This window comes from Gymnoscopelus microlampas (genome assembly GCF_963454915.1).
Source record: "Gymnoscopelus microlampas genome assembly, chromosome: 6".
NCBI lineage: Eukaryota > Metazoa > Chordata > Actinopteri > Myctophiformes > Myctophidae > Gymnoscopelus > Gymnoscopelus microlampas.
Window position 1 is genome coordinate 35236650 of NC_139943.1, and position 14592 is coordinate 35251241.

Here is a 14592-nt window from a genome sequence, read left to right on the forward strand (position 1 = left end):
ATAGCAGAGTGAGAGCGAGAGATGTAAATAGAGACAGAGAGAAACATTTTGGCATTAGTCTCACAGAGACAGGGTGAACCATTCTAGCCAGATTTATACTTCATCGTATAGCAGAGTTGCATGCCAAAAATAGCAGACCTACAAGCTCACAACGTGCACGGATGCGACACGCTGTGAGCTTGTAGGTCTGCCATTTTCGGTGTGCAACACCTACGTGGTACGTTCGACTGAGCATAAGTCAGGCTTCTGTCAACGCCCACAGGCACAGAGCTGTGTGCGCATCACCTCACTGATCGGCCTGACCCAGCTCACCAGAAACACAACATGACACCCACTCACACATACAAACAATCTAAATAAATCCAAATGATATAAACACTGTGTTAGCTGCAATACAATCACCTGTTGAACGATACCAAACAGATGCCACAAAATGCACAATAGGAAGTGACTCAATTACTTTTACATCCAAAACCTTAGATTGCACTACAGTGCACGCACGCACACGCACACACACACACACACACACACACACACACACACACAGTCAAGGATCGAGGTAACAGCTGCTCCATATACAATATAACGGCTATCAAATACAGGGCAGAACAGTGCAAACGGTAATATCATGGCCTTCTTTTGTGTGACCCTACAAGCTGTTAACGTCTCACTATCAGCCTGTGTACATATCCTTGACATACCCGCTAACGGCTACGACTAAACATAATAACTGGTAGCCTAATTCCAAAGCCACGCCGTCACGCATGGCTGGTGCTCCTTCAGCAGAAAGGCTTCGTCTCAGGGCTATAGTCATATAGGTGCACCCCACCTTCACAACAAACTTCTTCTCTGGTTTCTTCATCTAACACACACACACACACACAGGGCAATTAACCGGTAATATATAGAAACCGATATTTACAAATAACCAACTTATGATCGAGAAGCAAGGTTTATTTCTTATATATCAATGAAACGACATTAAAACTAGAAAAAGTGCTCCTCGGAGCACAGGTCTCCACCAGGTCAGGTACATTATTGTGGCCTCCTGGTGTTGCTATAATAGGCCAATGTGAAAAGGGTGCCATTTATTCTTAGGTCGTTCACGGCAATCGGACACTGCATTCATGATTTGAGGCATTTGGTTCGAAAAATGCGTTTTGCTAAATTAGACCTGCTGGTGGCCCTATAACAGGCCAATGTGAAAAAGGGTGGCATTTCTTCCTTGGCCTAGTGGGAATGTGTTTGTGAAATTTCACGGAAATCGCAAGCTGCGTTCATGATTTGAGGCATTTTGTTCAAAACGGACCAATCCTGCAAATTTTGGAAGCGAACCTTAGCCAATGAGGATGGAATATGGGAAATCGGACAGATCCGTGTTGATCACATGACTATAGAGATACTGTGTACCGATTTGCATGACGTTTGGATAAAATCTGTAGGAGTAATGTAAAAAAAAAGGGTTTTGCACAAATCGGCCTCCAGGTGGCGCTATAACAGGCCCATGTGAAATATTTGAGGCAGAGGTTCTGAATTGGCATCCAGGGAGTGTGTGTGCACAGTTTCGCAGCGACCGGGCCAACGGTGCCAGAGATTAGCTGCTAACACACGGACAGGACACACAGACACAGGCACGGACGGACGGACGGACGGTAAAACATACATACTCTCGGAGACAAAAATTGAAAATATATTTTTTTACATGATCGATTAGTCTGATTTACCACTTAACGCAATATTATACTTGATTGTACAATGATGGCCGACAGAAACAGTGAAAATAGTCGATCTACAAGCTCACAGCGCGTTGCCGCACGTGCACACACACACACACACACACAAAATAGGACATTTAGGAGCCTGTGTTGAACAAAACAAGCAGTTACTGTACACGATTTAATCACATTAATGATAAAAATACCATTACTTTCTGATTACACATCAGCTTCGCCGTTCTCTGCAAATGCCTTGGAGGACAACCACCCAAGGAAGGAGCGAGGCATGACAAAGCAGCCCCCTCTCACCCCAATTCTCTCGCTCTACTATACTTGCATTCACCAGTATATACACACGGCCTTACCTAACCCATTCCCTCATTTACACCCCCCCCCCCCCCACACACACACACCACTGCTGTGGCCCAGGCATCAGAGGGCCTCGAATCATCCTAGAGATAAATCCCCCCCCCCCTCTCTCTCGCTACCTCCCTTTTAGCACCTCATCAGCCGCAAAAGGCTCATTACCCGGTCACCCCTGTCAGAGAATGGCCTAGGATTTATGCCTACATACAATAATCTCGTTCCAGACTACAGATAACGCTAAACGTCACTTTGCACTCCCACTTTGCCTCTGTGTTTCTGCTGACAGACAGACAGGGTCCTTCTGGGGCCATGCTCTGTCCACTCCCACTCGTTTTGCTTCCTCTCTCTCCGTCTCTTGCCAGATTCTCCCACTCGCCCTGTGATTGCACTCAGCTCCGCTGCCTGCGTGTTTTGCAGTGGGTAATTCAGAGAGACTGTCCTTCCTTTCACACTCACCCCCAAATTTGTGATTGTTTATCCAACTGCCTTCCCACTCTAAACCCAAGCAGTCATCTCCCCCCCTCCGAAGCTGTACGGAAAAAAATATTTTTTTCAAAAACAGCCCCTTTCATCGAACTTCATACGGAAGCTGCACTGCAGGGTGTCAGCGGGAAGGGAGAAGAAAGATCTTGTGTCTGCTGTGAGGTTGTGAGGCCCAGATTTGGAAGAAGAGGAGGTCAGCAGATGGTGGTGTAGGTCTTTTTTGTTATTCACGATTCAAGATTGTTATTGTTATCTTGTGTACGAGTACATAGTGAATTATTTTGTTATGGTTCCTCAGACATTGTAGCAGCAATAATAATGAACATTCATATAAACAATAACAAGACAAAAAAAAGAAGGAATATTCAAAGAATAGCAGCAATAGTAAGATAGAATAACAACAAGGTTTGGTACGTTGGTCCTATCGTAAGCAAGGTTCCTACTCCTAAAGTTTTAAACGTCTATAGACAGTATCTTATACAGTACATGTGTATATAAAAGCTACAAAGTGACCTATGCCAGTGTTCTTAGTCTTATATTAGTTTATTAGTTTTATGATGTATTGTTGTTATTAGTATTTTAAATAGTCTGTATTGGTGCTATTGGTAGTAGGTCTTTGGTATTACGGATGTCATGTTTGTCTTTGTTTTGTTATGTCCTGTATTGTCGTTACTGGCAGAGCTGTGTAACATTTTATTTGCCTCTTCTCTTGGCCAGGGCACACTTGTAAAAGAGACACTAGTCTCAATGTGATTTCTCTGGTGAAATAAAGGTTAAATAAAATAAAAAGTGTCCGTGGCATGCGTTTAACCACTAATTGACGGGGTCTCCCAGCGATCTTTAATTGGTCCCCTCCTCCCCTTTACACCAAAATGCATCCGCCGCTTCATCGCTATTTTCAGTACATGTTCGCCTATTTTGGCTGAATGTTCGTCAGTTATAACATGCCCAGAATAGGGAAGCTAGAACCGTTCATGTGGTTAATCCATTAAGACCGGGAACGCATCCGTGTCATTTTAAGATTTATTTGGCTATTCAAAAATAGCAAATATACAAGCTCATGTAGATCTGCTATTTTTTTTAAAGATCGTGGAAAATGTGTGCGAATCTTTGAATATATATGTTCTAAAGCAAACATTTTTAACTCCGATCTGTGCTTCTGGGCGTCTCTGGAACAACATAATTTGAGATGGGGGTCCACGGCCAAATACATATCATTTTGGGGGTCCTTGACATGGAAAGGTTGGAGCACCACTGATATAGCAACACTCGGTGCCGTGCTATGAGCTTGTATATCTGCTATTTTTGAATAGCCAAAGAAATCTTAAAATGACACAGATGCGTTCCCGGATTGAATGGGCTAACACACAGGCTGGCTCTGACCACAGTCAGTCAGGCAGTTGGGGGAATTGGGGGGTGGGGGAGATTGGGAGGGTATTTAGAATGCAGAGGCTTAGGGCTGTAACTCCCAAACTTGCCTGGATGGCATCAAACATTCATCCGTGACAGTCATTTTACAGTCAGACTACTGTAAGCGAAGCTCCTCTGATTTAAGTGACTAATGAGGAAGGACACGGTAGCTTCTATACACCCCCCCCCCAAGTCATTAATCTAGCTGTTCCAATGACAGGATGGAAGCCTGTTCTTTTATTTGCATCTGGGCTGAATGGGGAAGAAAGTAGCATGGGTGGTTGTAAACAGAGAGAAGAAAGAGAGAGACAGAGATGGAGAGAGGGGGAAAGGAAAAAGTTTGGGACAAAAGGGAAGAAAGTAATCACACGAGTTGAGATGAAGGGAGAACAAAGAATTTATGCTAGCTTAGACGGGGAAGAGCTATTTTGTTTGCTGCCTCATACAAGTGTGTCCCTGAATGATTGCATAGAATATGTATGTGCACGTGTGGTCTCTGAGTAGAATATTGAGCATTTCATTTCACCCAATTCAATAAGGCAAAATTGATTCTGTCTAGAATACACAGAAGCAATTAAGAATAAAGGTCTATTCGAGGCCATTTCTCCTAAATGTAAACTTTCTCTGTAACGGCAGCACAATAACTTTAACACAGTGAAAACAACCGCAACCTATTGGGTCAATATTCTAAGAAGTCTAAATCAAACTGGAGTGCAAGTCACTTCGACAAGATCAATTTTTGTCATATGGAGGCAATTCAGGGTGATGGAGCCCACGATAAATACAATTTAATAATAGAACACTTCTAATGTCTTCCTACTTGGCCTATAGGCCTATATGACAGACGATCTCAGCTCCACTGTGATAACAGGAGGACGAAAAAACATCTCCCCCTGGACACGCAAGACAAGGCTGCATCCTGGGCAAAACCAGAGATAAGCCAAAATACATTTTGCAAACCCCTCTTTTAGAAAGATCAAAGTTTTCTGGGAGGGGGGTTAGGGTTGGGAATATGCAGAGCAGTCTCCTAGGCATATTCCTGAGGAGTTCTCCAGAAGGCTGCTCAGCGGCGTGTGCAGCTCACAGCCTGGCCCACACAAAGACGCATGCAAATGCAGTGAAGTCTCAAGTGAAGCAACCGCGAGCGCGGGGACCAAATAGCAACTAACTGTCAACTGCTGAGCGTAAATATGGAAAAGCTTAGCCTCAGAAGAATGTTGATATATTCAAAACGGCTACCACACCATCGACAAAACAATGAGCCACTCTCCCCCGCCTCTCTCCTCCGTTCCTCTCGTCCTCTCGTCTGACAACTGTCTTTTTTCCTTATCAATGTGAGCCAATGGTGCGATTAATTAAAAAGATTGGGCAGTCTCAATCACCAGAAAGCAACAGAATACAGACGGGGAAATAAACCTCCCAGAGGCACGATTTTAAACGGCAGCTTTCCTCTACTCCTCAAAATAATGGTTTTGCTGTTGTCCCCCTTGTCCGAGTATTAACTCGGTAAACACCACCTCCAGCTGTCCCTCTCGAATGCCCATGAGTCTGCTAGTGGGTTGTAAGTCATGTGTGCTCCAATTAAGCGGCTATCACCGGGGGATGACACGCTCTTGCTACCAGCAATAAGCTGCGCGCGCAGCATGGCCTGGAGGGGTCATGATGAGGACTCTAGTCTACACTACATGTAATGGAAGTGCTCTCAACAACACTGTTGTTGTTACTTTAACTGAGAGTGTACAAATGTAACCAAGTGACCCTTAACGGTCCATTAAGTTACCTACTGCAAAGCTGCAATCTGGAACTTATTTTAATGAATAAAACTTTATTTTGTATATCGGTAGTAGTGTATGTTTATATAACATCTGCAATGGTTGGTGGTGATCTCCCTACTTTTACAATGAGACATTAGTAGTCACCTACTGGTTAACAAGTAGCACTGCCTGAAGTCCATAAAAGTTACAGATTGCATGTTTAACACTGATGATTTTACCGTGTAATGTTCAGCTAAAAGCCTACAAATACACACACGACACACCAGCTGACACGCATACTGGTTACAGTTTGCGATCGCGTATGCAGGATAGGCGTACACGCGCACACACACACATACATGCTCGTACGCACAAACGCACTCTCGACTTACGTTGCCGTGGTTGACGAAGCCATGTTTCTTGGCAATGCGGTCGGCCTCGCCTGGCCCGCCTGTGATGTGCACGGCCCAGGCGTTGCTGTAGATCTCCGCGGCGTCGGCCCACTTCAGTGCCGCCGTCGAGAGGACAAGCAGTGTCCACAGGTGCGGTAGGGCCAGCCTGGCATCCATGAAAGGGACAGCGGGCCACGGAGCCTGGTCCCGTCTATCCGTTCGTCACCTCTTACCAGGCACAGCCCAGCTGCTCTACCTCACGGCAGTAAAGTAGAACAGTGACCTGGAGGAAAAAAAAGAGGACACACAGCCGCTTATAATCACAAACATGTCCCTCGTAGTTGGGCCACTCATTCCCTGGCCCCAAACTGCTCAGTATGGATGCTTTACAGCAGTGGTTCTCAAACTTTTTCGTGCCAAGGACCCCAAAATTGATATGTATTTGGCCGCGGACCCCCACCTGAAAAGATGTTGTGCCAGGGACCCCCAGAAGCAAAGATTTGAGATTTTTCCAAAATAGCAGATCTACAAGGCAAGCTCATATCACGGCACTCGGTGCCTCGCTATGAGCTTGTATATCTGCTTGTATAAAATATGGTTAAAGTGGTTGTGATGCTATATTAACACATTTTGCTGGGGGCCCCCTGGTACCCCCCCAAGGACCCCTGGGGGTCCCCGGACCCCACTTTGAGAACCAATGCTACACAGTAACTAAAACTAGAGCCCGACTGATGGCAGATTTTGGGGTCCGACGGAGAGACCTAGACTAACGATTACCGATGTTTTGACCAATATTTTGTCAAGAAGTGCAACATAGAGTAATGGGAAACCTGTATTCCCCTCTTGCCTAAAGTTTTACTGTTGAACGATGATTCAGCAATTGTAGTTACTAAATCTCAGAGAAGACTCCTACTCTTGGGTCTGACAGCTGCAAAACAAGTTGTTGGTTGGTTGTGAGATGGAAACCTCCACATAAACTCGGAAGTTTCACAACGGATCCTCTCGTTACTGGACATGATCTCTGGAACTCTCTATAGCTCGAATCTACATGGCGAAAGGAAATACAATTAACACTCTGACATCTCTGTCCAAATCACCGGCGAAAGTTTTATTTATTTTCATATACATTTTGATTGATTGATTGATTGAATACTTTATTAACAGAACAAGACAAGCACAGGAAAGTACAGTTCAATACATGGTCTGTCAAGAGGATTTTAAACCCAAGAAAGCACTATGGCTTGTTTCCATTGGGGTCCTTTGTGTCACGGTCCGCTCCTCGGACCGTAGACTTTGACTTTATTACTTAGAGCTTGAATGCCCTTATATGGTCATGGACACTTTTGGCCGGTTAGACCAATGTTATTATTTAGACCTTTGAATATGCCATTATATGGTCGTGAACAGTTTAGGCCGGTTAGGCCTTAAGTGCATATTGTATGTTCTGAATATGTTATGTTTCTGCATACTGCATGTGCTATTCTGTACTGTATCTGTCATTCTGTTGCTGCCTTTTGCATTAGTGTTCTGTGCTCTTGTTTTGTAGTCTTGTTTCCTGTCTGCCTTGTTATCGCTTCCTGTCTTGTCTCTACAGTTTGTATTTGTGATTGTTCTCCACCTGGGTCCTGTTGTGCCCCAGCCAATCCCTGTGTTGATTGTAGCTTGTGTCCACCTGTGTCCAGTTAACCCTGTGTCTATATATACTCCCCTGTTTGTTCAGTTCTTTGTCAGGTCGTCATTGAATGTTAGTGTGTTCTGTACTATGTTTTGGCCACAAGCCATTCTGTATTTTGAGTACTCGTTTTGACTTCCCCATTTTATGGGTTGTCTAAGTTTGGTCAATAAACCTCCAGAACTTTGATTCCTGCCTTGTGTCGTACTGCTTTTGGGTTCTCCGCACTCGCACCCTGACAGTACGACCTGACCTGAAATGGACCCAGCGGACGATGTCGCGGAAGCGGAATTAAAGAAGGTGTTGCGATACATCCAGTCAGGTTTGGAGCTCAGTGTGCAGCCCTCCGCCAGCCTTGAACAAAGAATTGAAGCATTGAAAGGGGCTCTCCGAGTGGCTTATTCACGTCCGAGCCTAGCTGATGAACTTGAGGGGACAATTAAGGGGTTGTGGGCTGCTCTGTTCAGTGCACCTGTTGAACTACGAGCTGCTAGCCTCCGGCCTACTTCCCTACCTGCTCCTCAACCAGCCAGCCTGCCTGATGCTAACCATGCCAGCCTTCTGCCTGCTAGCGACCAGCCTGCACCCCAGTCAATCGGGCTAGGGTATGTAGGCCTCCTGCCGGTGTGCACAGGACCCGCCTCTGTCGACCCCGTGTTCCCTGAGCCGCCCTACAGTGAGACTGCATCAGTCCGGAATCCATGGATTGGGTCTCGCTTGGCCATCGTCAGGGGGAACCGGGCGAGGGGGCGGCATCGTCATCGCTCACGCCAACGACCCCCACTGCGGCCCAGCGACGGAGGTGGTGACTGTGAGCCTCCACTGCAGCCCGGCGACCAGCGTGCACCACCGCCCGGCGACCACCGTGCACCACCGCCCGGCGACCAGCCTGCATCTCTACCCTTCGACGGTGAACCTCCTCAGCTGCCCAGCAACGGTGACGGCGAGTCTCCACTGCTGCTGCCCAGCAACGCCGAGGTACTGCTGGTGCCGAGCGGCGTCCCGCCTTTCCCTGCGCCGGCGAGCCACGCCGACGTTCTGCCCTCCCCTGCGCCGGCGAGCCACGCCGACGTTCTGCCTTTCCCTGCGCCGGCGAGCCACGCCGACGTTCTGCCTTTCCCTGCGCCGGCGAGCCACGCCGACGTTCTGCCTTTCCCTGCGCCGGCGAGCCACGCCGAAGTTCTGCCTTCCCCTGCGCCGGTGAGCCACGCCGACGTTCTGTCTTCCCCTGCGTCAGCGAGTCACGTCGACGTTCTGTCTCCCCCTGCGCCGGCGAGCCACGCCGACGTTCTGCCTTTCCCTGCGCCGGCGAGCCACGCTGATGTTCTGTCTCCCCCTCCCCTGCGCCGGCGAGCCACGCTGACGTTCTGCCTTTCCCCTGCGCCGGCGAGCCACGCCGGCGTTCTGCCTTCCCCTGCACCGGCGAGCCACGCCGACGTTCTGTCCTCCCCTGCATCAGCGAGCCACGCTGATGTTCTGTCAGAAATCGGGTCGGCCGATCCTGCCGACAATCTGTCTGGACTCTGGTCGGCTGTCACTGCTGATGAACTTTCTGTATTGCCACTGTTTGTCGCTGCCGAAACCAACCCAGCACTCCAGCCGTTGGACTCAGGGCCCACACCCCAGTCAGCGGGTCTTGGGCCTGCACTCCAGCGGCCGGACCCTGGGACTGCTCTTCTGTTGCCCGACCCTTGCTCTGCACCGCTGAGGCCGGTCTCTGTCCCCGACCCCAGGTTGGTTCCTAGCGCTGTTGTTAGCCCCATTCCCAACCCTGTTGTTAGGCCCATTCCCAGCCCTGTCTGTAGCCCAGTTCCCCAGCCTAACTCTGTTTTTCCTCCCGACACCCAGATAGCTGCTCTCCCTATTTGTTTATCTGCTTGTCTCCCCGTATGTGTGTCTGCTAGTATGTTTGCTACTCTGCTCGTCCGTCTATCTAATCCCCCATCCACCAGTTTCCCTTTCGACCCTTTTACCCGCCTGCAGTGTCTAACCTCATGTTGGTCCGCCTGCATGGCTGTCTGTCAATTGATCTGTATGTGTCTCGGTCTGTCTCACCTTTTACCTGTCTGCTTGTCTGTATGTATGTCTGCGTGTCTGCCCTCCTGTCTTTCTATGTGATTCCGGTTGTGTGATTGTGTGTTCTGCTGTTTCTCTGTCTGTCAGTGTTTTCTCGTTCTCTGTCCGGTTTTCAGCATTACAGCTAGCTGTCTGCTCGCCGGCTAGTCTGTGTGATGTCTGTTGCCTGTGTCTCTTTGTCTGGTTTGAATGTGCTTGTCTTTGTATTTGTCCTTTTGAATGTCTGTTTTTTGCTCTGTCTGTCTTTTCCTGCTTGTCCCCCTTTCTGCCCGTTCTGTGTTGCCCTGCCCCTTACCGGTCAGTGTTTTTGCCCTTCCCTACCCAGTAGGTTCTGTCCTGCCCTGTACAGTTCTGGTGGCCCAGTAATTTTGCCCCTGCCCCAGTCAGTTCTGTTTCTGTTTTTTGCCCTTTTGCTGCCCCTATTTTCCCCGCCTCTGGCTCCCTCCTCCTGGCCCCCACCACCCACCCTGGTTTGGTAGTCATGTGGGACGTCTGGAATCCGTCCCTTGGAGGGGGGGTACTGTCACGGTCCGCTCCTCGGACCGTAGACTTTGACTTTATTACTTAGAGCTTGAATGCCCTTATATGGTCATGGACACTTTTGGCCGGTTAGACCAATGTTATTATTTAGACCTTTGAATATGCCATTATATGGTCGTGAACAGTTTAGGCCGGTTAGGCCTTAAGTGCATATTGTATGTTCTGAATATGTTATGTTTCTGCATACTGCATGTGCTATTCTGTACTGTATCTGTCATTCTGTTGCTGCCTTTTGCATTAGTGTTCTGTGCTCTTGTTTTGTAGTCTTGTTTCCTGTCTGCCTTGTTATCGCTTCCTGTCTTGTCTCTACAGTTTGTATTTGTGATTGTTCTCCACCTGGGTCCTGTTGTGCCCCAGCCAATCCCTGTGTTGATTGTAGCTTGTGTCCACCTGTGTCCAGTTAACCCTGTGTCTATATATACTCCCCTGTTTGTTCAGTTCTTTGTCAGGTCGTCATTGAATGTTAGTGTGTTCTGTACTATGTTTTGGCCACAAGCCATTCTGTATTTTGAGTACTCGTTTTGACTTCCCCATTTTATGGGTTGTCTAAGTTTGGTCAATAAACCTCCAGAACTTTGATTCCTGCCTTGTGTCGTACTGCTTTTGGGTTCTCCGCACTCGCACCCTGACACTTTGTACTCAATTCATCATTGAAAAATTACATTTCACTTCGCCATTTATATGCGTATGGATGTGTATGTATGAATGTCAAAAAGTCATATAATGGCCGATATGTCGGCCAAACTGATATATATCGTTTGGGCTATAAGTAAAACCCAAATCTGCGGTGTGATAACAGCAGCACGCACAGACCCCAGTGTGTCTCACACTCGGATCACTGTCTATAACATCTGACAGCTGGCAATTTCTGAGATTGAATGTCTATCTGTGCAGCAAGTCAAGTCTGCCTGATATTTATCTGGATGATGGAATTCCTCTAGTCTAAATGTTGTGTGAAATAACAGGGACAGGGAGAAAATCGCTTGGATATTGCCCACTTATAACCTGTTGCATACCTGTCCACCCTGGAAGGCGGTCACTTCTTTTGTGATCTTTCCTGCCATTGTCTTCCCTTTCTTTTCCAAACAAGGGACTTTTCCCTGATGGAGGGTCTAAGAACAGGGGTGTTGATTTGTCTCCCTTGTTAAATAAGGGCATGTAAAGCTCCTTGAGACTGTAACAGTGATTAAGGGCTATACAATTAAATGTGACTTGAGTCAAAATGCTTTTTCGATCTCTGTCCCTGAAGGTTTTGGCTAGATGGAACACACTTCCATCTAGGACAAAACGAGAAATGCATTTCTCGGTTTGGGTCTTTATGTAGGCTATGCTGACAATAATAGAAAATTAAATATGCGGGCTGTATCCAAGTTTAATGTCTCAATCTGAGAAGAGCTGGTGAGAATCCACGTAGGTACTGCGTAAGAAAGGTTTATGGAAATGTTGCTCAATGTGGGGCAGAAATATGATACGTGTGGGTGTGGGTGGGAGTCCCGAAAGTGCATCAATTTGTCTTAAGAAGGATGGTACTGTAGGTGGCCAAATGCAGCTCTGAATGTTTGTCCATGATTGCATCAGTCATTTTGCAGCAAATCCCCACCACCACTGCAACCCAGTGCCAGACATCCCTAGTTACACAATAAACTGACGGGAGCCATGTGGGTTTTTGGGCCAGATTTTGACTTTCCAAACTGAATGGATTTCATTCCACTGTGCTGTGCTGTGGTTTTGACGTCTAGAATTCTCCAGAATTTTGAAGACATTGTGTGCTGATAAGAGATGGATTTTCTTCTTGTTAAAAACATGATACATTTTACTGTTTCACTGAGTTCTATAAAAAGTAGTTTTAAGATTATATATTTTTTTTTTTGCCACCCTATGACTATGAGTTATTTAAATGAATACACCCTTGGAACAGAAAGAGAAGCTCAGAGGTGGGTTATGATAGTACTCACACAGTTCTAGACAGACACGGGGGTGAATTGTTCACAGGCCCTGACATTTTCGCTCTGGATTTTCACACAAAAAAGGGAGCAAAGTAACGACATGCTCGCTTAAAAGATGGTGATTCTTGCAGAGCCGACGGGATCTAAAAGCAGAGCAGCGAAAGCCATTCCCCTGAGACCCCCTAGTCACAGTTGCCATAGGTGGGCTTAGTATTCAGGGGGGCAGACGCATCATTCGGCGCAGACAATATGGTCCCCCGGGGGACAGCTTATGGGTGCGGTGCCATTTCGCTGTCTTGACAATGTCTTGGTGCTGAATGCTTAGACTGCCCTAAACTTAATATAGTGAGAAGACGACGCTCACCATGTTGGCTTTTCCCATGTACAACACAATTACTTTCTCAAAGTTTTAGGACAGGTTTGGGACCTGTCAATGGTTTGACAATGTTTCCAGGACTTAGGACAAATCCAAGTAATTCTAATTGAGAGGACGCCAGGTAGGCAGACGATATGCTAACAGTTGACACGGCCTATTGCTTTGTCCTTTAATCCTCCCTCAGATCACCAGCCAAGGGGCAATTAAGGGCTATTCACATGAGCAAAAGGAGAAGATTGGGTGGGCTCATCTGTAGTTTCAAAGATACATTTAGGAGAGCGAGAGGAGTGGGTGCAATTACACTGAAAAGTGGGTGAGATAGAGGCATGACTACAGGCCCCAGGCTGTCACTCGTCCTGCGGAGTGATTCTTCTGAGCTCATTAGGGGCTAGGTCTCAGTCAGAGTCACAGAGCCAGGAGAGTGGGGTGTGACTGTCACTGAGTGAGTAGGAGACAGTCACGGGGGGAGAGAGAAATAGATAGAAATTGCAAGAAAGACACATATAGATACACATACACAGAGAGGAGAGAGAGGAGAGATGAGAGGAGAGAGGAGAGAGAGAGAGACGTTACCCCCCTCCCACCAGTATTGTGCAAAGTAGCAGGCATTATAACAAAAAAAAGGAAAATACTTTCCTAAAAAACATAGCCTGGAGGAGAGTTAACAAGAGAGAGACTGCATGCTTGCTTAGACTACTCTATACAATATACATCAAAGAGCAGAAACAGAAACCAAGATGAAACTTCAACCTCACAGGAGAACCTCATACTCGCTGAATAACGAAACCCCAGTGGGAAAACTGAGACAAATGGCATAACCTCTTTGGAGCTCATTGCGGAGCTGGTGCAGTGAGGACCGTTGTGGAATCTGTGGAATGAGTAAGCAGTGACCTGATGCATGGCCACTGACTACCATGAATCCAGCACCCTCTTCTTTTAAGGTAATGACAGCCTTCCGAGTGTGGCTCAACAATATACGGTAAGAAGAATGTCAAGTAAAGTAGATCACAGACTCTGAAAAAAACCAATTCCCCAGTGCCTGGAATAGAACAGCAGCTATAAGACAGAAGGTTGTGCTTCCGAAAAAACGCACTTCCTCAATAATACCCTTGTGAGAAACAACTGCCCCTTGCTTTGTCCTGTGAAGTATTTCTCACAACACATTCTAGAATGTGAAACAATAGGGCTATATTTGATCAACCTAAAAGATACAAAAAAATACAGTACCCTTTTCAGGGTTTTTTCCAGGAAAGAAACGTAGTCTGTGCTACTGGAGGGGGGTGCACGTGCCTGCGCAAGCTGGGGCTGCACAAATTATGGACACAATTTCATGCCTCAATAGATATCCAAATATCTCAACAGCGATACAATATAAACAATATGGCTAATGGGTTCACACTTATTTTATATTTTAAGTGTAGCAAGCAACAGTTAAAACAAACATTCTTAAGAAAAACTGCATATTACAGGTCAATTACGCTCTTATGTTTTAAACGTTTAGTCTGACGTTTAGTCTTGGTAATGACCAATTCAGTCTTGGTGGTGCAGACTGAACTGGTCTGGCGGAATCCCTGCCTCTGCAACACTGTGTCACACGTGTGTATGTTGGGTCATCCAAAATCTGGCCTAAATATCCAGCAAAAGGTCAATGCAGAAAGATGATGATGCATTCCTATCAGCAACTTTCATACAGTAGCTCCTGTCCTGTGAACCCTGTGTTGTGATAACCTTCATTCCGATTCTAACCTTGTTCCCAGTTTTATCTCCATCTCACAAGGAGATAAAGCCTAGAAAAGAACTATGAGTGCATACCACATAAATAAGGCCCGGGTTCACATCAAAAATCTTTGCTGCATATCACC

General features: G+C 46.6%; 1 protein-coding gene across 3 annotated transcripts in view; it reads right to left on the reverse strand.

The window, feature by feature from the left end:
• The window catches only part of furinb (furin (paired basic amino acid cleaving enzyme) b), a 117425-nt gene that overhangs the window by 96788 nt on the left and 6045 nt on the right, over nucleotides 1-14592 (reverse strand). For all 3 annotated transcript variants that reach the window (XM_084058920.1, XM_084058918.1, XM_084058919.1), the window contains exon 2: nucleotides 6121-6403. In XM_084058920.1, the coding sequence (XP_083915046.1) occupies nucleotides 6121-6297 (177 nt within the window). In that variant the 5' untranslated portion in view covers nucleotides 6298-6403. The remainder of the gene's footprint in view (nucleotides 1-6120; nucleotides 6404-14592) is intronic.